At 45.8% G+C, this 23,460-nt stretch overlaps 1 protein-coding gene across 4 annotated transcripts in view; it reads left to right on the top strand.

Moving 5' to 3' along the window:
• Nucleotides 1-22,157, top strand: part of ALS2CL (ALS2 C-terminal like) — a 60,981-nt gene extending 38,824 nt beyond the window's left edge. For 3 of the 4 annotated variants that reach the window (XM_089533776.1, XM_089533775.1, XM_089533774.1), the window contains exons 16-26: nucleotides 340-467; nucleotides 1,090-1,263; nucleotides 2,214-2,304; nucleotides 3,156-3,313; nucleotides 5,084-5,146; nucleotides 13,391-13,564; nucleotides 14,385-14,427; nucleotides 15,707-15,768; nucleotides 15,990-16,139; nucleotides 18,597-18,693; nucleotides 20,092-22,157. In XM_089533776.1, the coding sequence (XP_089389902.1) occupies nucleotides 340-467; nucleotides 1,090-1,263; nucleotides 2,214-2,304; nucleotides 3,156-3,313; nucleotides 5,084-5,146; nucleotides 13,391-13,564; nucleotides 14,385-14,427; nucleotides 15,707-15,768; nucleotides 15,990-16,139; nucleotides 18,597-18,693; nucleotides 20,092-20,160 (1,209 nt within the window). In that variant the 3' untranslated portion in view covers nucleotides 20,161-22,157. Of the gene's footprint in view, nucleotides 1-339; nucleotides 468-1,089; nucleotides 1,264-2,213; nucleotides 2,305-3,155; nucleotides 3,314-5,083; nucleotides 5,147-5,420; nucleotides 6,164-13,390; nucleotides 13,565-14,384; nucleotides 14,428-15,706; nucleotides 15,769-15,989; nucleotides 16,140-18,596; nucleotides 18,694-20,091 lie in introns of those variants that run through there. The other variant, XM_089533777.1, reaches the window with a different exon arrangement.
• The last annotated feature ends 1,303 nt before the right edge of the window (nucleotides 22,158-23,460 follow it).

Here is a 23,460-nt window from a genome sequence, read left to right as displayed (position 1 = left end):
CGAGAAACTCTGCTGAGGAGCATACTAGAGGGATGAGATGCTTTGTATTTCAGAACATAATTCTTAACCAAAAAATGTGATTTGTGTGTGTGCGTGTGTGCGCAGAAAAGAGCACACCTATTGTGTGTACCTATGGAAGTGGGCAGATGCCGAAGGAGGGGGATTTCATTTAGTTCAGGTTTTTTTTTAAAAAAAAATAAAGCCTTGACAGCTTGCACAAATTTCTTCATACATTTGGCAGAAAGAGCTTGGGATTTAAAATAGTATGAACACGAGAAAGCAAAATGGACAAGAGTCACCCATTCCTAGGGTTAACCTGTGCTTTACGGATGGTTTTAGGGGAAACTGACCTTCCCCAATGGCTTCACTCTGGAGGGGACATTCACCAACAAATCCAGCAAAGGGCTACAAACCCAAGGAGTCCTCAACACCTCCGGAGAAGAGCCGGATGATACAATAACCAAAGTGTAAGTAGAAGGTAGAGGTGGTTTCATATCAACATATGCTCTTCCAAGGAGGGTTCTTCTGACTTGTGGGCAACTGCCAAGGGATGGGGAGCCATAGGACCTTGCAGGGCTGCAATGCTTTGCTTTACCCTTGCTATTTACTTTTCTTTAAAAATGGCCACAGTAACTTTGTCATGTATTTTGCCCATCCTTGGGCTATTTTAGGCTTAAGACATGCCTTCTTCAAGTAAACCAGAGTCTAAAATGGCTTGGAGGAAGGGGTGTGGTGACAATGGATACCTGCTTACACAAAGGAGGACTTCGTTGTTGTTGATTGCTATCAAGTTGGCTTCAACTTGTGGTGCCCCCATGAATGAGGGATCTCCAAGTCACCCGATCATTGACAGCCTTGCTCAGCTCTTACAGACTCAGGACTGTGGCTTCCTTGAATCAGTCTATCTATAATATGGTCTTCTTCCTTTCCTATTGCTTTCCACTTTGCCAAGCATGATACGGGTGTGGAATTTCGATCTGCTTATTTTTCCAACATGCAAAGTGCTACCTCACTTTGGTGATGGAATACACCGATGTGGAGACCTCCCTTAGAGGCCCAACCTGAGCAACCATTTCTCTCCTTGTCCAGCCAGCTCGGCCGGGAAGAATTCCCAGTGGAACAGAGATGGGAAGGTCTCTATGTCCAGTTCCTGGAGTTCATCTCTTCAGGGGGTCAAGGAGAAATGGAGGAGTCTTTCATGGGTTTCCATGTACAGACCAGCAAGGAGCTGCGGAAGTCCCAGGAGTACCTCTTCTGTGACAGGTGAGGGGAGGCTCCAAGTACTCAGCCAGGAGTTTGGGTCAATGGACCACATTTCTGGAACTTTTGGAATTTGCTGGGGATTGTCAATAGCTAAAAATAAAATGTTGGGCTTTTTTTGCTGTTGCAAAAATATAACCCAAACCAAAGCAAGAACAAAAAGCTTGAGGTGCTGAAAACTCTTCATACTTCGAAACATTTTAATGAAAAATTAATTCTGAAAACTTTGTCTAGAATGCATTGTTTCAGGCAGAAAAGATGCAAAAGGTGCAAAAAGTCTTGACATCTTTGTGCAGAAAAATGCATTTTCTGCAATGTTTTTTGGCCCGAGGGGGAGGGGGGGGTGAATTCTTCACCAGATTTTTCACCTGAACCACATGTACATGTAAATATATTTAGGCTGTTTGTACATTGTAATGTAAAGGTACAATTTTAATTTTGCTAGTTGGTTATGTCACTATTATTATTATTATTATTATTATTATTATTATTATTTTCATATGTCTCACCTTTCTCCCAATATAGGGACTCAAGGCAGCAAATTATTACCAATACATTCAGTGTGATATATGTGAATGATGATTTATGAGTAACATTAGTACAAAAAACATTGCTAAGGATGTTCTTTCTTTCTTTCTTTCTTTCTTTAAAATCACCAGGGAATTTATAAGAAAAATATGGGGCGGGGGTTACCATTGCTGCCCCAGCCATTGCCATCTGAGACCATTGCCCCCTGCTGCCTAATGGTAGGGCTGGCCCTGAGTTCCAATGTGTGGAGTACCCATCCACTAATAATGATGGCTGTACAGAAATGCCAAGCCTGCCACTATGATTGTTGTTTCCTTGTTTCCCTGCGGTTGGCAGAGATTTTTAAGGCCATCAGGGAAAACTATGTGTTTAAATGCAAGCTGCTGTGTCCAGACAGTCATATTCTCTTCCTCACTGTCCTTCAGAGGAACAGAAGAGGCTCCTAAGAAAGTCAACTTCCTTGATGAATTACTTGAACATTTGGAGACAGAAGCCCTGCAAAGCTATTTGGAAGAGGTATGGCGATCACACACACGGAGCCGACTGGTGAAGGGCTGAATGGACACGGGGGCTTAATTTTGCCTTGTACATCCTACATTGGCCAGATCCTACATTGTATTTGTGCTGTGCAAATCTCCACACATGTAATTACACCACCCATCTAGTGAATATTAACATTGGGCAGCTCATGGCATATCTGCCAATGTTCTTGCTTAATGCACAGTGTGGGTTGCACAATAGCTGAGTCCACAATCCCAGGGGGAAATAGTTGTACAGCGAAGACACTGACAAAGAGCAATGCACTGCCGAAGAAGACAGAACTGCATAGAGTCATTGTATGTCAAATGGTTATTCTTTTGGGACTCTGCTTATACATCTGTGAAGCTTTGTGATAGTGTTTTTTCCCCTGCTCCTGGAGAAAATGAATATGCCTCCACAGTATTCTTCCCGTGTTCAAATGCCTCAAGATGTTGCTGGTTATTCTGATTATTCTGAACATTATTCTGTGGAGGGAAAAAAGAAAAGAAATGTTTTTGGGCAAAAATACCCTCACAAACCCCTGGCTTCAGTGCAGAAAACAAGCATTTTCTGCAGCGGAAACACATTCTTTTCTGTGCAAAACAACCAAGGTCTGGCGCAAAAGCTCCCTAGATGTTTTTCTGCAGAGAAAAATTCCTCTGCAACTCTTTAAGACATTCAGATTCTGGGTGTCAATTGTGTAAAATTCTCTCGGGTCTGTATTCTTCCCATTGGGTTTTCCCCAGCTGTTTGGAAATAATTTTTTTGACCTGGGAAGGAATAATTACAAATATTCTCTCCATCCCTACTCTGGATGATGAAAAGCGTTCTTCTCTTTTTTGTCACAGGCTCTGAAGTCTTCCCTGCATCCCTTGGGGAAACTACTGAAGGCTCTGACCCTGGCGTTCCAGGCTACCTATGGCGGCATCGGGGCAAACAAGCACCTCCTAGCCATGGCCCAAGAGGAAGTCAAGCACTACGCAAAGAAAATGTGGGAGTTCTACCAGTAGGTATATTGTATATTGTATGCGGGGATGCTCTTGAGGGCAGCTGCTCCCCTTCCGTTAGATGTGACAAGATCATGTTGTGCCTGATCTCTTGCAAAGCTTGCCTGATGACAAATGACTAAATGGATGTGCAGTGGAGGATCCTTTAGTTTAGGGTGGGCAACTGTATGGGGATCAGGGGACCATTCCCACACGTCTCCCATCAGACTGCACCAACCACCAGCAATACTAAATACCAGTTTCCCTTCAGAGCCCCTCTCAAAATGGCGACTGAAAGTGACATGGCATCACTTCCTTTTAAAATCTTTTTTTTTTGTTATATGAGTTTATTAATATAACATATTACTTTACATGCCAACAAATTATTGACATCTTGTCTCAAAGCTGTACTCAACTATTAACTAATCCCTCTTATACATACAGTACTCACTCTAATTTGTGGTGATCCGTTCTGTTCCAGACCCTTCCCCAGGAATTTGGAAATGCGCGTATATTCAGGCCCCATAGCTTTGAATGGCCGTGTGCTCCTGCATGCATATATCATGGCCATGTGCACCATTAACTTTAATGGAGGTTGCCCCTCCGTGAATAATCTAAACCGCAGATCTCAAGTCCATGAAAATGGACGTGCGACTGTATTTCCTTTGTATATTACCTTCTCCCCCCTCCCTTCCATCCTCCCTGGAAATGATGTTTCCTTATTCATTTCTTTTTTCTGTCATGTGGAAGATCACTTTAACTGTTTCCTTTACATTCTCATACTCCTTCCTCTCCTTGGAAAACTCTGTCAATATTCTCCAATTATTAAACCAAAGTTCTTCTTTCAGTTGACCAAAATAGACCCTACTTTTTCCCGTTATACACCTGTCTCTTCCCTTATGTGGGGGATACTTTGCAGACCTCTCCGCTTAAGGGGAAAATCATGTATGCTTGCACCCCATTGAAAAAAGGGGTGCATGCAAGTGGTACTGCGTGGTGCACACACCATTGAATAACATTCTTCCGCAGCTTCAGCATATGCTGAAAGCCACATATAAGTGAAGCCCGCGCATGGCACAGGCTTACTGTAAAATCAAACATCCTATACTCTGGTATATATTGCTTCCATACAGTTCGACCTTTCTTTTTCCTTCCCCATGACAAAACTTTTGGTCACCATTTTGAGAAGGTCTCTAACCAAAACAGAATTATATTAGGGGCTGTTCTGGGGCTGTTTATGTGTATTTTTGCGCAGCGCTGTTTTAACGCAGTTTGAGAATTGTCTGAAAATGACATTGATTATTTTAAATGAGGGGAGGCTGGTTGACAAGCTGCATCCCACCAACCCCACTTTAGGGAAATGGGACAGCGGAGTCAATAGCTGTAGTGCGTTGGGACAAGAGCTTGGGGAAATTAGTCTTTGAAAGTAATTTGTCCTTGTCAGTTACTTTAGTGCTTTGAAAGTCATTTGTTACTGGTGCTTATTGCACTTTTTAAACTGGGGTAGGGGGCAAAATGATGGGGAAATGGGGAAAAGGGAGGAATTTTTCATGTCGGAGGTTCTGCAAAGATCTTCTCCTTTTCTCATATGCTTCTTTCATGAACTTTCTTGGCTTTCTAAGACTGTGGAGATGGCTATGAGGATGAGTAGGGTTGCAAAGGGGAGAATGATGTTGACCTGGTCCCTTTTTTTCTTGTTGTGGGGGAGAGAAGGAAGGATTGAGGAAAGTCAATGTGAATTTTCTTCAGGTTCAACGTGACATTTTTCATTTCCTCTCAATCTGTTTCAGGGGCTTACGGGATCTCGCCTTGGCGGTCAAAGGCCTACCATCTCTTGAAGACTCCAAGCAGAGGTAGTGGTGTTTGGGGTTATTCCCTTGGCCCTGGAACAGGGGAGGGAAAATGTGGCCTCGGGATTGGTTTTGCGCCCCTTGACTCCATCAGGATCCATGGACTTGACTCCCCAAAAAGGGCTTCATTGTCTCTTCTGGACTCCTCTGTGAGAGGCTTCCAGAAACAGGGCTGGAGGGCCTCTGCTATATTTTTGTATCTCCTCCTTATGCAGTGACTCAATCATCATTGGTTTATTAATTAACAGATCGTTATTTCTATATTTTATTCTGTCAGAGGAAGAAATGCTGGATTCCAAAATAATAGAGTGGGGCAAGAAAAGGGATCTACAGAAAAGAGAAATAATAAAATAGTGTCCTAGTGTCTGGAATGGTATTTTTTGGCATTGTTTAATAAGAACGTCATTTAAAATGGTATAACGAAAAAGGGGGGAAAGGAAAAGGAAAAAGACAGTCAGGAAAAGAGTGGTGAAAGAGATGGACAGGTTGCTTACCTGTAACGGTATTTCTTCGAGTGGTCATCTGCGAATACATACAAATGGGTTGTACTGCGCCTGCGCAGTGCCTTCGGAAACTTCTGGAATCACTAGGCAAAGTACACTTTGCAACATGTTGAAACTTTTTGGCGGTAACCCCGCCCATCCCCTATAAAGCCTCCGTTCCCGCTCTTTTCCCCAGTTCCGCAATTTTCCGCCGTGCCGGCGACACAAAGAGCCAATCAGAGCAGGACACTGAGGGGAGGATGGGCGGGATTTGTATGTATTCGCAGATGACCACTCGAAGAAATACCGTTACAGGTAAGCAACCTGTCCTTCTTCTTCGTGGTCTCTGCGAATCATACAAATGGGTTGAGACTGGCAAGCTAAGGTCAGTGGAGGTGGGAGTGTCATGGAGACCAATGAGCCAATAAGTAACAGACAATAAAGATAACTGAAACAAGTATAAGAATTGATGGTTTGTTTATATACTTGTAAAAAAATCCCACCTGGCAAAAGCAATCCCAAAAGGACCTTGAACCCCAGCATTGAGTCATTCAAGGACGGTCATGCTGATGTTGTCGGTATGGAACACAGTCAACAGCCAACACAGTCAATGTAGTCCTGACACCAACACAGCCCTCCCGAAAGCTGCGTCCGTTTTGGCCCTAGTGTCCAACCTGTAGTGTTTAATAAAGGTTAGGGGCTGAGACCACACGGCAGCCTTGCAAATCTCGTCCAAGGGGATGCCAGACAAGAAAGCAGAAGAGGCCGCTACTGCCCTTGTGGCATGGGAGCGGATGCTGGTCGGCAGGGGCTTGCCCAAAAGCTCATAAGATAGGGCAATAGTGCTCGAAATCCACTTAGAGAGCCTCTGGGCCGACACGGGCAGTCCTCTTTTCGGTCCCGAGTAACACTGGAACAGTCTCTCCGAGCGGCTCGAGTGTCTAGTTCTGTCCAGGTAGAAGGCTAAAGCCCTACGCACGTCCAGGGAGTGGAGGGCCCGCTCGGCATCGGTAGTCGGGCTGGGTGCCAACGTTGGTAAAACAATGTCCTGGCACATATGGAAAGTGGAAACAACCTTGGGTAAAAAGGAAATATCTGTCCTGAGAACTACCTTGTCCAAGTGGAACCTAAGGAAGGGTTGGTCCCGACGCAAGGCACAAAGTTCGCCCGCCCGGCGGGCCGAAGTGATAGCCACCAAAAACACTGTTTTCCAGGTTAAGAGTCTAATGTCAGTGGTGGCTAGGGGTTCAAATGGTTTAGACTGTAAGGCCCCCAACACCGTCTCGAGGCTCCAGGCCGGAGTCGGGACCGACACCTGGGGGTATAAATTATTGCAGCCCCTCAGGAATCCCTTGACAAGGGGGTCTTTAAAAAAGGAGGGCTTCCCATCAAATTGGAAGGACGAGCAAATAGCAGATAGATAGCACTTAACAGATGTGGTAGAGAGGCCCGCATCGATGAGGGACATCAGGAACTCCAGGACCACCGGTGTATTCACCTGGGCCAGGGAAAGGCGTCTGCCAGACAGGAACCGAAGAAACCTGTTCCACTTGAGTTTGTAGGATTTTTGGGTGGCCGGTTTCCGGGCAGCCAAGATAACCTTCCGTACCGAGGCCGGTAGCCGGGCTAGGGATGGATTCTCCACGCCACCAGGGGAAGGGTCTCGATGTCCGGGTGTCGAACGCGACCTCCTTGAACCGTGAGGAGATCCGGTCTGGGCTCGAGCCGGAGAAAGTTGGCTCGAGAGAGGTGAAGAAGGCAAGGAAACCAGGGCTGTCCGGGCCACCAAGGCGTGATCAGGATCGCGTCCGCTGAATCCGAAGCCATCTTCGAGACTGTCCTGGTGATCAGCGGGAAGGGGGGGAAGGCGTAGAGTGCTATCCCCGACCATCGGAACCCGAACGCATCCCCGAGGGAGTCGTCGTCCGGCGTCCGGGAGCAGAACTGGGGACAATGGGAGTTGTACACGGTCGCGAACAGGTCTATTTGTGGGGTTCCCCATCGGGCAAAGAGGTCGTGTACAGTCTCCGGGTGGAGCCTCCACTCGTGGCACGACGAGGGGGACCTGCTTAGCAGGTCCGCCTGAGTGTTCTGGGTGCCTGGCAAGTGTACCGCTTGGAGTAAAATGTTCCGGGCTATGCACCAGTCCCAAAGCCGAAGTGTGATGTCTAGGAGGGTGCGTGACCTGGTGCCACCTTGTTTGTTCAGGTAGAACATCACCGTGGTGTTGTCTGTTCTGAGCTGAACAACTTTCCCCGACAGTGAGGACTCGAAAGCTCTTAAGGCCTTTTCCACCGCCAACAGCTCTAATGCGTTGATGTGGAGTGTCTGCTCGTCCCGGGACCAGATGCCTTTGGCCCATAGGTCCAGGGCGTGAGCACCCCAACCGTCTTCCGATGCGTCTGTGGTCAACACCAACTCTGGTTGGGGTGGCAAAAAAGGCATGCCGGCGCAAACGTTCCGGCAGTCGAGCCACCAACGGAGGGAGCGAATGACTGGTCTTGGCACGGTAAGTCTGCGGGAAGGGGGGTCTCTTTCCAGATCGAAGACCGACAGGAACCATGACTGCAATGGTCGAGCCCGGAGCCTTGACCACGGAGTGACAAATGTTGTCGACGCCATGTGCCCTAATGCCACCTGAATGTCCCTTGCCATAACCCGTCTTCGGGTGGTGCACCTGCTGACGGCTCGGGCCAAGGCCTGGAAACGGTCCGGAGGCAGAAAGGCCATACAACTGTTTGAGTCGAGGAGGGAGCCGATGAACTTTATCTGCCTGGTGGGAAGCAGCTGGGATTTCTCGAGGTTGACCACTAGGCCCAGGTCCCGTAAGAGCTCGAGTGTCTCTGAGGTGTGTCGCTGTAGCTCTTGACGTGAGGGGGACACGAGAAGCCAGTCGTCGAGGTACGGGAAGACTCTCATGCCGCGGCGATGTAGGTGAGCAATCACGGGAGCCATGCACTTGGTGAAAATGCGAGGAGCGGTAGATAGGCCGAAGGGGAGGACGTTGTATCTGTAGACGTCCGTCCCGACGGCGAACGCCAGAAACCTGCGGTGGGACTCCCGGATGCTGACATGGAAGTAAGCGTCCTTTAAGTCTATCGTTGCAAACCACAGGTTCTGCTGCAACAAAGGTAAAATAGAAGCAAGCGTTACCATCCGGAAACGGCGATAAGACAGGTAAGCATTCAATTGTCTAAGGTCCAAAATGGGCCTGATTCCCCCATCAGGTTTCGGGACCGTAAAATAACGGGAGAAGAAGCATCTAGGGACGTCGACGGGATCGACAGCGGAGATGGCGCCTTTGGCAAGAAGGGTGCGTACTTCGTCGAGAAGGGTGTCTGAGGGGGGAGTGGACAGAATAGCTCCAGTTGGTGGGAGCTCCTCAAATTCAAGGGCATAACCCCTACAGACGATGGTGAGGGCCCAAGAATTGGTGGTGATTGTGGCCCAGGTGTTAGAAAAAGGCCTCAGTCTGTCCAGAAAGGAAGGAGCAGGAAAAGCGACGGAGTACGCTGCGTCCCATCAGTTCCTCTTCTTAGCCGGGTCCGAATCTTGCCTCCTATAATTCTTTTTGTATTTGGGCCCCGACCGACGGCCCGAGGAGGAGGAAGACTGGGACGGGAAGCGTTGTCTGCCTTGATCCTGGCGCTGGAAAGGCCTATCTTGTTGGTAGGGCCTCTGGCCCTGGCCATACCACTGGCGTACAGCAGTGAAGCGCTTGCGAGAAGACGACTGGGGGGAAGAAGACATACCGTGTTTCTTGGCAGCGGTCCTCATCCTGTACTTAAAGTTAAGCTTCTCGTCCGTCTCACGATGGAAGAGGCCGTCCTCGTCGAAGGGCATGTCTTCGATGGTCGAGCGAGCATTCTGGTTTAGGTCCGAAGACCTTAGCCAGGCGTGCCTGCGGAGTGCTATGGCGGCCGCCATAGACTTAGCGGAGCAGTCAGTGTTATGCCTGGCCGAAGTGATGAGCCATCCTCCAATTGAGTGGGCCTCATCGCGGACTTCCGAGAGGATAGCCTGGGAATCATCAGGTAAGTCCGGAATGAGAGGGGACACCTTCTCCATGAGCCACTGTATGTAAGCGCCCATGCACGCGTTGTAATTCGCCACTCTCATGCCCAACGCCGAGGAGAAATACGCCTTTTTGGCCAGTGCGTCGATCTTCTTAGCTTCCTTGTCGGATGGCATCAAGGAAGCTTTCGGGGTGGAAGCACGCTGCGAGCCCTCCACAATGGCTGAGCTTTGCTTGGGATGCCCAAACAGCCAAGACGGAGTCGGTGGAGAGATTCTGTAGAGGGACTCAACCTTCCTGTTGTTGGACGCCGTGGATGCAGGGGCCTCCCAGGAACGCCTGGCCAACTTCTCCAAGGAGGGAAGAAGAGGTATTGCCGGCGGGGTGGGCAGTCTCCCATGGATCCGTCTCTCAACCGGGTCCGAGGCCTCCTCTTCAGCTTGGGAGATCTTGATGTCCAGAGCGTTGCCCATTTTGATGACATGCTCCGCGAAGGTTCGGACGTCGTCGGAGGGGGACACCGCACCCGGTTGGGCAAAGTCCTGGTTGGCCGCCTGATAGTCATCGTCACGGGAAGAGAATGAGTCGTGTCTCGGGCGATAACGGGCCTGGGAAGCTGTTTCGTCATCCGACTCGAGGTTCACGACATCCGGGTCGGTAGCGGCCTCCACTCGGTGGGGTGAAAATGCAGACGCCCTGGAGGGTCTGGAAGAAGCTCTTGGCCTCGGCCTCCGATGTTCGAGGAGGGACTCCACATCCTCTTGAGGGACCAGTCTGTAGTACCTCCCTGTTTCCGAATCGTAGTAGTACTCAGGCTGAGGGTCCCTGGGTGGGGATGGTGACACGGCTCGACGTACGCGGGTTGGCATCGGAGTCGGAGAGCGACGGTCATCCCTGGAGCCAGCAGGGGAAGCCGGTTCCGAGAGGAGTTGAACAGCTTCCTCGGGAGCATGCCGGAATGTAGACAGGGGTCGGGATCCCGAGGCTAGATCACAAGAACGGTCCCCACGGCTGGTGTCTGTGACGTGCGACCCGGAGGTCGAAGTCTTAGCTCTTTTGGCCGCCAGGCGTGGGTCTGATGGTCGGGAGTCGGCCTCCGACGGTCTACGGTCGGCATCCGAGTGCCTGCGTACCGAGTCCGAACGGTCTTCTGGGCGAGCCTGTGGAGTGTCGTCCTGGCCTCGATCCAGGGAGAGACGTCTAGACGGCTGACGGTCGACATCCAGAGAAGAAGATCGGGGTCTCTTGGATGATACGTGAGCCCCAGTTGGAGGTTTAGTCGCTCCCGTAGACTTCGAAGTCTTAGTAGACGAAGGCTTCGAAGCAGAGCCCGACTTCGGAGTGGTAGAAGTGGGCACCTTCGGAACAGAGGAGCTCGAGGCAGAACCCTTATGGGAGCTCGAGTCCTTCTCGGTGGTCCGGCTCTCCTTAGGGACCTTCTTATGCTTCTTATCCTTCTTAGAAGCTTTGGGGATGGGTTCAGCCGGGCCCTGTGGTTCAGACGGACCATCCCCGGGGAGGGCTGGCGGATCCACCGGTGGCGACTGAATCGGAGACTCGGCAAGGGTCGGTAAGGAAGTCGTGGCAGAAGATGAAGCCCCCACCGAAGACATTGCCCCTGAGGTGAAGACTTTGGTGTAGATGGCAGCCTTCAACCTTGTCTCCCGATTTTTCCTCGCTTGAGGAGTCAAAGACTTACACAGGGCACAAGAGGCCGGAACGTGAGTCTCTCCCAAACACAGGAGGCAAGAGGAGTGGGGGTCCTGGCCAGGAATCTTACCCCCACACACGGAGCACTTCTTAAAGGGCACCGATGGCATGATCCGAAGAGCGAGGTCAGGCGGTCCGGGTCGGCAACGAGCGAGGAGACAAGTCCGAGGGAGAAGCAGGTGCGAGGTCAAACACGTTCCGGGGTCTAAACGCCAAAATCAGATCAAGGGCTAGCGCAAAGAAGAGTCAAAAACGGTCCGAGGTCAATTTCCAGTGATTCCTTTCCTAACACAGAGAGCGAAGTTCCTAGTGGCAGCTAACGCGGCGGAAAAAAGGAACTGGGGAAAAGAGCGGGAACGGAGGCTTTATAGGGGATGGGCGGGGTTACCGCCAAAAAGTTTCAACATGTTGCAAAGTGTACTTTGCCTAGTGATTCCAGAAGTTTCCGAAGGCACTGCGCAGGCGCAGTACAACCCATTTGTATGATTCGCAGAGACCACGAAGAAGAAATTAGAAATATTCAAAGTAAAGAAGAAGAAGTCATACACACACACACACACACACACACACACACACACACACTGTATGCATATGTTCTTTTAGATATTAACTGTCTTGAATAATCTTTTATGTGTTATGTTTTCTGTATGTCTAGTGTGTGAAAGAGAATGGTATAGAATAAGTTTGTATGGTTAGAAGTTTTAACTATATATATATATATATGATGAAACAGGACAGGAGGACAACACCTTCTCTCCAAGTGTCCATATACTTTGGCGATAATATCCAGCCCTGTTCCCCTTTTCAAGCTGTCTTTCTCAGTTATGGAAACTCATTGGGGACCATGGGCAAGTCACACTCTCTTAGCATCAGAGGATGGGAATGCTGAGGCCCCTGGACAACTCTTACCAAGAAGAACCCATGATAGAGTCACTTGAGGGTCACCATAAGTCAAAAATGACTTGAAAAGCACACAATGACAATAGCAGCCTTCTTCGCGAGTACATAGGACATTATCACACAAGGGAAATTGGAAGTATAATCCAGTGGCAACCCGAATGCAATCATGGGGTTTCACGTTATTGCGTGATAGACTACCACATGCAATTTTAGGCAATGGGAAGTCAGTTCGAATGCAATTCGAATTCACGTAAATTAGCTGAACTAGGGAATTCATGTGAATGCGTTCTGGCCCCACTTTCTTTTCATTCGAAATTAAGAGAAATTCCTCCCTTGTGATAAACTCCATAGATATGTGTCCCAACAATGGTGTCAAGTAGCCTTTTTTGCTCTTCTTATGTGCCTTCAGGTTGACACCAACTTGTGTAATCTTCTTATTTTTTCGGATGGTGGGGCAAGATTTCTTCAGAGGAAGTTTCCCATTGCCTTCCTCTGAGCCTGAGGTCACTCGGTGGGTTTCCATGGCTGAGTAGGGATTCGAACCCTGCTCTTAACAGAATCCTAATTCAACTCTATATTTTATGATATATTTTATTATTTAATAGGATGGAGGGGATAGTGGGATTTATTTTATTATTTTATATGGATTTAGTGTTGTAAGCCACCTCAATCTTGTTGGAGAGGCGAGTTAGACATTATTATTATTATTATTATTAATATTATTATTGTAGGTATTAATATGTACTATGTTAAATTAATTTTGTAGAATGTACACCTTAGTCAGGTTTCCTTTCTTTTCTTGTCTTCTATTTTTAACTGATGGTATGTACAGCGCTGAGTAAATTTACAGCACTATATAAATAAAGCTTAATAATAATAATTATTATTATTCCTGGCAAAACATCCGGAATAAACTCTTCTAGAACATAGCCACATAGCCCGAAAAACCCACAAAAAAACTACACATGCCGGCCATGAAAGCCTTCGACTTCACAACAACAACAATAACAACTCTCTACTGCTCCACACTGCCTCTTTTTCTTTACCTGTTTAAAAGTTCTCTTTTGCAGCTCTGAAACGGACCTCCTGTAGTTGGAGCAACAACTTTAATGTGGTTTCTTTGCTTTTCCTCTGATTTAGTGACCTCAATGGACCTGGCCTCATCCTGCCCCTCATCCTCCCATGTTTCTATCCTGAGCTCTTAATGCTCTACATGCTTTACCACGAAAAGGAGGACGACCTTTACTGCCAGGGGATTGTCGATCTGAGTCTCTTTCCTGACGTTAAGCTGCTGGAGTTCTTAGATGTCCAAAAGTAAGTTATTTTGTCTCCTGTGTACAGTTGGGGCCAATTTGCAAGAGCTAGCAAAGAAGGCATGACAAAAGAACTGTTGTTCAGCAGCATCTAAATTAGTTTCTTAGCACAAATTAAAATGGTTACAGGTTGAGTCTCTCTTATCCAGAATTCCAAAATCCAAGACTGTCCATATAAGAGACGGAGACAGTGACATCCTTGCTTTCTGATGGTTCAGTGTAAACAAACTTTGTTTCATGCATAAAAATATTTAAAATATTACATGTAAAATTAACTAGAGGCTATGTATATAAGGTGCAGACAAAACATAAAATGAATTTCAAGTTTAGACTTGGTCAAGAGATCTCATTATGTATATGCAAATATTCCAAAATCTGTAAAAAGTCCAACATCCCAAACACTTCTGGTCCCAAGCATTTTGGATAAGGGAGACTCAACCTGCGCTGCTCCTATGATTTGGATATACCTTGCCTTTCCTCATGAATGTACAGCTAACAATCTCCTTTAATAACATGCAGTTAAAGTCAGAATTTGCAGACCTAAAACCACAAAATTGTACGTCTAAAATTGTAAATGTCAGCTGCAATGCGACAAAAGCGGCACACGCAAGCAGCAAAGACAAACCGAGCATTGAAATTTTCCTGAAAGCATGTAAGTGTAGATCAGCTTGACCTGACAGACAGAAGTGTGGGGAACATATACAAATGTATGGCACTGACAGGATTCCAGCCTTGGTTTCGACTGATGACCCAAGTGTGAATGAATTAACTTCTCTTCAGTCTTTCTGGAAAACTTTTACTCTCCCCTGTTCTTATTTCAGACACTTTTGGCCACTGAAAGATCTGACATTGACAACTAACCAGGTGAGCCATTCTACATTTAGCTCTTACTGGAAGCAATTTCAACATACAATATATATATATATATATATATATATATATATATATATATGAGAGAGAGAAAGAGCCACCATGGTGTAGTGGTCTGAGCATTGGACTAGATCCGTGGGAGACCAGGGTTCAAATCCCTGCTCAGCCATGGAAACCCAGTGGATGATTTTGGGTGAGTCACACACTCTCAACCCCAGAAATCCCCATGAAAGGTTCACCTTAGAGTTAGCATAAGTCAGAAATGACCTGAAGGCACACAACATCTACATGTATGCATCTACATGTACACACATGCAACAGTACAGTACATTTATCAACATGGCCACTTGTCTTTCTGGACTCTTTGGGTATTTTTCTAAAAGGTATTATCATAATGAGGGCTTACACTTCAAAACATGCCACTACACTGCTGCTGTACATTATGCAGATCCCAGTCCTGGGACAAATATTAACAATGTGGAAACAATGGGTGCATCTACACTATAGAAATAACATAGACATGACTTTATCTTCCATGGCTCCATTCTACAGAATCCTGGGATTAGTATCTTTGCAAGCCACCAACACTCTTTAGCAGAGAAGGCTAAGGAGGTTGTAAAACTGCATATCCCAGGATTCCATAGGCTGGAGCTACAGCACTTAAACTGCATTATTTCCACAGTGTAGATGCACCTGTGTCTCTTGCTTAATGTTAGCATGGTCTTTGGAGGCAACAGTCACATACCTGATCAGACACAAAGAAGCAGGGAGTTGAGCGAGGTGAACCGAGACATTGTACTAGAGATTTTCTGAGATTGTCTAGAGCTAGAAATGGTAACTTCTTTAATTCTCATCCAGGGATTCATTAGCACTGCCTTCTTGAGCTTAGAAAAGTTACTTGGGGGGCAAGGTTACAATTCCCCAAATCCCACAGCTAGTGCGGGGATTAACTGGTTTAGTAGTTTGAGTGTTGGACTAAGACTTTGGAGACCAGGGTTCAATTCCCAGCTTGGACTGAAACCCACTGGGTGACTTTGGGCAAGTCATACTCTCTCAGCTTCAGGGGAACCAATGTCAAATCTCCTCTGAACAAATCTTGCCAAGAAAATCCCATGATAGGTTTGGTTTGGGGTCGCCAAAAGTTGGAAATGACTTGAAGGCACACAACAACAGCAACAATAACAACAGCTCCCCAAAGTAACGTTTTCAAATTCTGCCGCTCTCCTCCCCGATGAATACTGACACCTGTTGTTTCTGCATTTTTCTTTTTAAGAGACGCTCTCTCATCAAAGACCGGTGCTTCCTTTCTGCAACCGAATGTCTACAGAAGTTGATGTAAGTCTGTAGTAACCCCCCACCCCTCCTAATGGAGAAAAAGTCAGCACCAGAGGAAACCTACCTTACCTATCGCTTTTAATCTCTCTCTTCATGGAGTGCAATGGCACTTAGACCTCCTTATCTGCACAACAACCTTGCAAGGTTGGTTAGGCAGAGAAACAATGACTTGCTGGGGAGTTTTTAATGCTTCATAGAGACTCAAATCCTTCTCCTTTTAGCACAACTGTTGACCCACGGGAAAAGCTGGACATTCTCCAAAAGACATACGAGGAGATTGAAAAGACCATCAACCGAGTTCTGGAGAAGGAGTATAGCCTACCGATGGACGATCTCTTGCCGCTACTGATGTATGTTGTGACGCGGGCAAGGTAGGGTCTTGACTCTCGCCTTTTCTTGCATTTTTTGAGATGATGGCTGTAGAAATTATTTGGCTGCCAGGCTTCTTACGCTTGCAGTTTGGAAGGCATAACTTGGGAACCATTGCATGCGCAAGGGGATGGCTGATCCTGCATCCAGGATTAGTCTTACATAATGTTTTTCTGCTGAAGGTGGGTCTTAAGGAAAAAAGTCAGAAAATGACCATAAGGCCTCAATGAGGTGGAACCACGTCGAAGTCAATAGTTTTGTTTGATTCGACATGAAAAACATTGGAAGTTCTTTTTAAAAGGCGATTCTTTTTAAAGACCCACTGTGGGGGTTAATTTGGCTTTCCATTGCTAACATGATTTGTGTCACCAACATTGTTTTTGAATGGTCACTTACTAATAATCTGCCCCATACACCCAGGTCCTCTGGGAGACATTGACTTCGGAATTAGACTGGCAACTTTTCATCAGCTGCCCCTAGGCCTCGATTTAAAACATATTAAAGATCTATCTCTTCCAGCAGGTCTACCCAGCTGATCTTAAACTATGCAATTTAAATTGGTGTACAGTGGGCCCTTGGTATCTGTTGGGGTTTGATCCCAGGACCCTCCATGGACACAAATATCCGTGGATGCTCAAGTCCCTTTAAATACAATAGTATAGTAAAATGGTGTTCCTTATATAAATGGTTAAATCAAGGTTTGCTATTTGTAATATGTATGTATGTATATGTATGTGTGTATGTATATGTATATATTGGAGTCATGGATGGTTGAATCTGTGGATAAAGAATCTGTGGATATAGAGGGCTGACTATATTTTTAATTTTATGTTGGACGGTTTTAATGTGTCCTATACTTATGTGTTTTAACAATGTGTTTAAATGGCTCCATGCATTTTAATCTATGTTGTACCCTGCCTCATGCCTTGGGGAGAGGTAGGTAAGAAATAAATTATTATTATTATTATTATTATTATTATTATTATTATTATTGAATAAACCTTTAAAGCTTTAATATAACTATCAGGGCCTGTAACATTTGTATTTTGTTTCCCTCTGGGTTTGCTGCTTGCGTTTTCCTCCCCATATCCAGATGAAAGATATATTTAGGCTTGTAGTAAACTATTTTCTACTGAGTGATACCACTGGTCCATCTAGGCTAGTGTTGCTGACTCCATCTGGCAGAAGCTAAATGGGATGTGAGGCAGCACTCTTCCCTCGCCCAACCTGGGATTCCTGGGATCCTTTGGCTTCCCATCTAAGTACTAACCAAGTCCTTCTGAAATCAGACAAGATGAAGTATGTTCGGGATAGTTTTATCCCAAATTCCATTCCAAAGAGCTCTATGCTGTAACAGAGTTGTTAATCTTTAGGATAATAATAAATAATAAACTGTTTATTTATAGCCCGCTTTTCCTGGGAGATCAAAGCGGGTTACAACAGAGTACTACACAATGTACAATTTACAAACAGTATTCATATAAAAACCACAACAATAAATCAGATTAATTAAAAACAGAGTAAAAATTTACAAGATAAAACCAAACAAACTAGCATAAAGTGCTGGTACAACGGGGAGAGAGCAAATCTCATAACATCTGGGGGAAAGCCTGTTGGAAGAGGAAAGTTTTTAACTTCTTCCTGAACAGGTCAAGGGAGGTAACCGAGCGGAGCTCACCGGGAAGAGAGTTCCAAAGCTGCGAGGCTGAGCTAGAAAACACCCTCTCTGCAGCCACGGAATATCTCGTGTCAGGAACCCTCAAGAGTTGCTTCCCGGCCGACCTGAGAGTGCGGGGCGGATTATATGGGGAGAGGCGGTCCTTCAAGTACCCTGGGCCCAAGCCATTTAGGGCTTTATAGGTAATAACCAACACCTTGTATTGCGCCCAGAAGCGAATGGGCAGCCAATGCAGATCGTATAAGACAGGCATTATATGGCCGGTCCTGGAACATCCAGTGACCAACCTCGCTGCCATATTCTGCACCAATTGAAGCTTCCGGGTTTGGTACAAGGGTTGCCCCATGTAGAGCGCGTTACAGAAATCCAACCGAGAGGTCACCAGAGCATGTACCACCGTTTCAAGGTCCCCCCGGCCCAGGTAGGGTCGCAGCTGGCGTATCAGCCAAAGCTGATAACAGGTATTCCTGACTGTTGCATCCACCTGAGATGTAAGGTGGAGCAACGAGTCCAGAAACACTCCCAGACTGCGAACGGAGTCCTTCAGGGGAAGCGTGACCCCATTCAGGACAGGTGGACAAATCTCCATCCCCGGGCCCAGGGAACCTATCACGAGTACTTCTGTTTTTTCTGGATTCAAGCTGAGTCTGTTTTCCCTCATCCAGCCCATTGCTGACTCCAGACAGGCATCTAGAGGAGAGATGCCATCCCTGGTCACTGCATCAGTTGGATGTCACAAGAGTCTGTGTTGTAACCTAATGGCATTTCCTCCCCTTTCTAGCATACAACATTTAGGAGCAGAGATCCACTTGATCCGAGATCTGATGGACCCAGCCAGCGAGGGGGGCATGCACGATTTCTTGCTTACAGCGCTGGAGGTGAGGAGAAGTTAGAAAATACATGTTGTTGGCTGTTGCCATCCATGAGAGCCCTGTTGGGTTTCAAACCAAGGACGCATGTAGTGCTCCGTTTCAGATTCTTCCATAAAGCAACAGCGAGAATCATAGAGTTGGAAGGGACCCCAAAGGCCACCTAGCCAAACTCTACAACTAAGGTGGAAATAGTTACAGGGATGCAAACATGCATTCAGAGGCATCCTACCCCTGAACACTGAGTGTGCCACAGAAGCATCAAGCTCACTAGGGTTTGGGAAGCTGCTAAAGTCTGTGCAGTGTGTAAAATCTGCCAGGAACTAATTCTAGCTGCTCTCTAATCCTTTTTTGTTTTTCTCTGATGCTTTATAATGCAATTATAATATTAGTAATATTGTTGCTTGAATGGCTTTAAATTATCTTACTGCTTATTCTGCTGTGCTATGAGCAGGTGTAAGAAGAATAGTGGAATCTCCTCCTTTGGAGGTCTTTAAGCAGAGGCTGGATGGCCATCTATCGGGAATGCTTTGGTTGTGAGTTCCTGCATGGCAGAAGAGGGTTGGCATGGATGGCCCTTGGGGGCTCTTCCAACTCTATGATTCTAGGATTCTATGAACTCCAGATGTTGTTGACCTTCAACTGCCAGCATTCCTCACCACTGCTTCTGTTGCCTAAGGCTGCTATGAATTGCAGTCCTATATTATTTGGAGCCCCATTTAAGGGTCATAGCTGTCTCCTGTTCCTCTAATTATGGCCTCTGCGTTCTGGGACTTGTAGTTTGGGGGGGCACTAAAGAGAACTCCAGCAGTGCTGTACTACAGGAAAGTGCATTTCATCTCCCCAGGGGAGAATTCTAGATGCTTTAGCAAATTACAAATCCTAGGATCCTCTAGGATGGAGCTGTTGCAGTTAAAGTGGTTATTATACTGCTGTGTGCGTCATGGAAGCACATCCATAGTTGGTTCTGATTGCTCTAAAAAGAATGTACAGTAGGCCCTCCAGGAATCTCCTTGTCTCTAGGAATCCCCTTGTCCTGCAGCACAACTCTATGGTCAACATCTGCCAGAAGATGCCCATTGAATTGTAGTGGAGGACCAACAAATGCCTAGGGAAGTGTTCTCTCTAGGAATCTCTCAGTCCTCCAGTGTAACTCTATGGTCAACTTCTGGTGGGCAACATTGGAAGTCACACTAGCCATAGAATCACGTTGGAGAACCTAGAGATTCTTAGAGATAACATATTAATCAAATTTGCAAAAAACAAAGCCACAAATGTGTAGGACCAACTGTAATTTATTTATTGTGTTTTAATGTATTTATCTATCGCTTCTAACAACCCAACACATGGATGCCAAACTTAACCACAGAGATGTCTTTCTTCCTTCTTTTTCCTTTCCTTTGCCAGTCATGCTATGAGCTGATCCAGAAAGAATTCAGACTCCACCAGAACTGGCAGGTCTTACAAGCGTCCTGAAAACTACACACCGAAGGGCATCTTCCTTGCTCATTTCAGCCAAGCCCAGCGCTGGAGGTTTCCGTTCACAATGCCGGAAAAAGAAGGACCTTGTCTTGTTGCTGCTGCTGTTGTTTGTATTTGTCTTTCCTATGGGAAGCATGCTTGGTTTTTATTCCACAATTTCTTTGAAATTGACATTAGAGTTGGGGGGGGGGGGGGGCGACGACACAAGGAGACGTGGTTGTGTGCAATAGTCCACTTTTATGTCTCACTGATCTCACTTTGTTTCTTTCTGAAAAGAGAACATAACCATTTGTCTTTATTTGGGCAGAGAGGAGTGATTCCTATTTGCTCTGCAGGAGTACGTTCTTGCAAATACCATCAAACCAGGTATTTGCCTCCTTCAGTTTTGTTCTGGTCACTCCAGTTTTTAATCCATCACTTTTTAACCTTCCACTTATGCTCTTCTTGACTTGCCATTATCCCCCCCCCCCCCGTTGTTTTTAGGATTTCTTCATTCGATTATATTTGTGACATGGGTTGGAAAATACTTTGGTTAAGGTTATACTTCTGGTGTAACCTAACTAGTGGTCTGAGGCTTAAAGCCTATTATTCCCAACTAGTGTTAGATGCACTGAATCAGTGGCAACTTAGTAAGTCAACATTGGCATGAGCTCCCTTGATTAAAAAAGTCTACTTTTATTGGGACCATCAACTGAATTCAAACCTGAACATTTTAATGTATCTCCATGTTGTTGGTGAACCTATATTGGATAGAGAATGAAATCCACTTATTTCAGCAGTTGCCTACTGGTAGCCTGACCTTTTGGCGCATTTATTTCTCTGTTGACTGATCATGAATGCATTGTCAACCCGGCTTACATTAGTTGTAATGCATGCTCTCATCTGTCAAATCCACCATCTTCTCCCTGTTGTTCTCTATTCCAAGTAAGAAACATTCGGTAGCAAAACAGAGACAAGTGTTGCTTTTTAACCTTTTCTCTGATATGCGTTCTATTTTTTTAAGGAAAAAACAAAAAACAAACAAAAATACTTACTACTTTCCAGGTTTTTGGTTTTTTTTACTTTCCCACTTAAAAGCATGATCTCTATTGAGATCATAAAATCCCACAGTGAAAAATGCAGCTGAAAGCAGTTTTTTGGGGGAGCTGCATTTACCCTGCCCATATTACAAAGATGGGGGAAATGGCCACATTTCTGAGCTTGTCCCCTTTTAACCCATCAATTTCTGGCCATCTTAATGGGATCTTTGTGCTGAGAGTCCAAGGCACCAAAAACCTACACATATTCTGTTGCAGCTGTTGAGGTGATCCTTGGATGGGACAATCTCTTCAGGAGATCCCACATTTTGCACCCAGCTTTTCTCTGAGAAACTTGTTTGTTTTAAAAAAAAAAACCATGATAAGGGAACTGACAAATTTAATATAAAATGCAAAGCCACATTTTATCGGAGCATGACTGGCAAGAGCCTGGTTGAGTACTCAGCCTGTGAATTCAGTCAGTACTGAATTCTTTTGAGTCCTGACAGCATAAAACAATTGCTTCTTTTAAAGCCAGCTGGAAGTGAAAACACTAATTTTATCTGAATAGCATAAGAGCGAAAGCTTTATGAACCTTTTTAGAATTTAACAATTCCCTATATATAGCACAAGCTGCAGAAACGTCGGCAACACTGCCACATTTATGGTATGAATACACTGGGTAAATGGTTTAATATGCTAATTTGAAATTGTTATAAATGACTTTGTACTGAAATAAATCTCTTTTGCAGTATTCTGGACATAATTTTCTAAGACATGAATAAATCTGCCTTCGCTGCACCAGAACATGGCTCTTCCTAGCACAGTATTGTCTATTCTCTCTGCATTGAAATCTTCCCAGGCTGGGTTAATGCAAAGATTGGAGTTCAGCTGTCCAAATTTGCATTTATCCCAAATGCTGTGCTCCCATTCTTGGCAGCTTAAATTTGACACAATCCTTGATTTAATAGACATATTGAAATACAGGTTTATACTGTGAACAGTTTTCAGTGTTTTTTTTTCTCCAAAACCCACAAAGCACTGGATTCCTTTTTCAACGCTTTTAAATTTATCTGGGATTCCAATCCATCATTTTCAGACTAACGCAGATATGGAAAGAGAGATGGAAAGATTGACAGAGGCTATCTATCGCCTTGTTAATAACAAGTGAAAGCATAAGTCCATCTTATGCTTGCATTTGTTCAGGTTTATGCTTTGGGAGGGGGTCACTGTGGAAGTCAGTATTCTTTTCCTCCTCTTGCAATATGCAAAGCTCCCAAAAGGATAGCCTTCCATGACTATTTTGTTGCTGGTGAAGAGCACCAGAGAAGCCTCTGGCTATGTTCCTGTTCCTGGATGCAGACCAATGACTACATTGAGACACATATGGAGAAGGACTCTGGATTTTGGTGGAAGGCATCCTTGGTGCCCAAGTGAGCCAGCATGGTGTAGTGGTTTAAGCTTTGGGCTATGACACTGGAGACCAGGGTTCAATTCCCAGCTTGGAATCCATGAAACTTACTGGTGCCCTTGGGCGAGTCACATTCTCTTAGCCTCAGAGGAAGGCAAATCTCCCCTGAACAAATCTTGCCAAGAAAGCCCCATGATAGGTTCACCTTAAGGTTGCCATAAGTTGGAAATGATTTGAAGGCACACACAATACATACATGCATCCTTGGTCTGAGACATAGCCAGACAGTTCTCTAATCCTGCCCTACTCTCCACCAGCTATGGAATGGCCTTATGGCTGCTGTAGTGAAATGGTGAGCCTTGAGGGAACCATAGCATACAGAGCCCTTCAACACGACCCTTGACCACGTCAGGTCTTCATGATAGGTCGGAAAGATTGATCTAGTCCTGATTTAGATGGGGAGGAAGAGTTTGACTCGTCATCCAAGATGCTTTCTGATTCTAGATTTAAGACTTGAGAGCACATCATCTGCTAATTTATGGATTCATAGAATCATATAGTTGGAAGAGACCTCAAAGGCCGATAAGCCCAACCCTTTGCCATGCAAGACATCATCAAGACACCCCCGACAGATGTCCATCCAGCCTGTACAAAAATACACCACAGGAGACTCCACCACACTCCAAGCCAGCTTCTTCCACTGTTTTAACAGCTCTTACCCTCAGGAAGTTCTTCCTAATGTTGAGCTGGAATCTCTTTTCCTGTAGCTTGCACCCATTGCTCCTGGTGCTATTCTCTGGGGCAGCAGAAAACAAGCTTGCTCCATCTTCAATATGACACCCATTCAAATACTTAAACAGGGGCTAT

The sequence above is a fragment of the Sceloporus occidentalis genome, unplaced genomic scaffold, assembly GCF_023333645.1.
Source record: "Sceloporus occidentalis isolate IW3139 unplaced genomic scaffold, rSceOcc1.0.p SCAF_7, whole genome shotgun sequence".
Lineage (NCBI taxonomy): Eukaryota > Metazoa > Chordata > Lepidosauria > Squamata > Phrynosomatidae > Sceloporus > Sceloporus occidentalis.
This window is presented reverse-complemented; position numbering and strand designations above follow the sequence as displayed.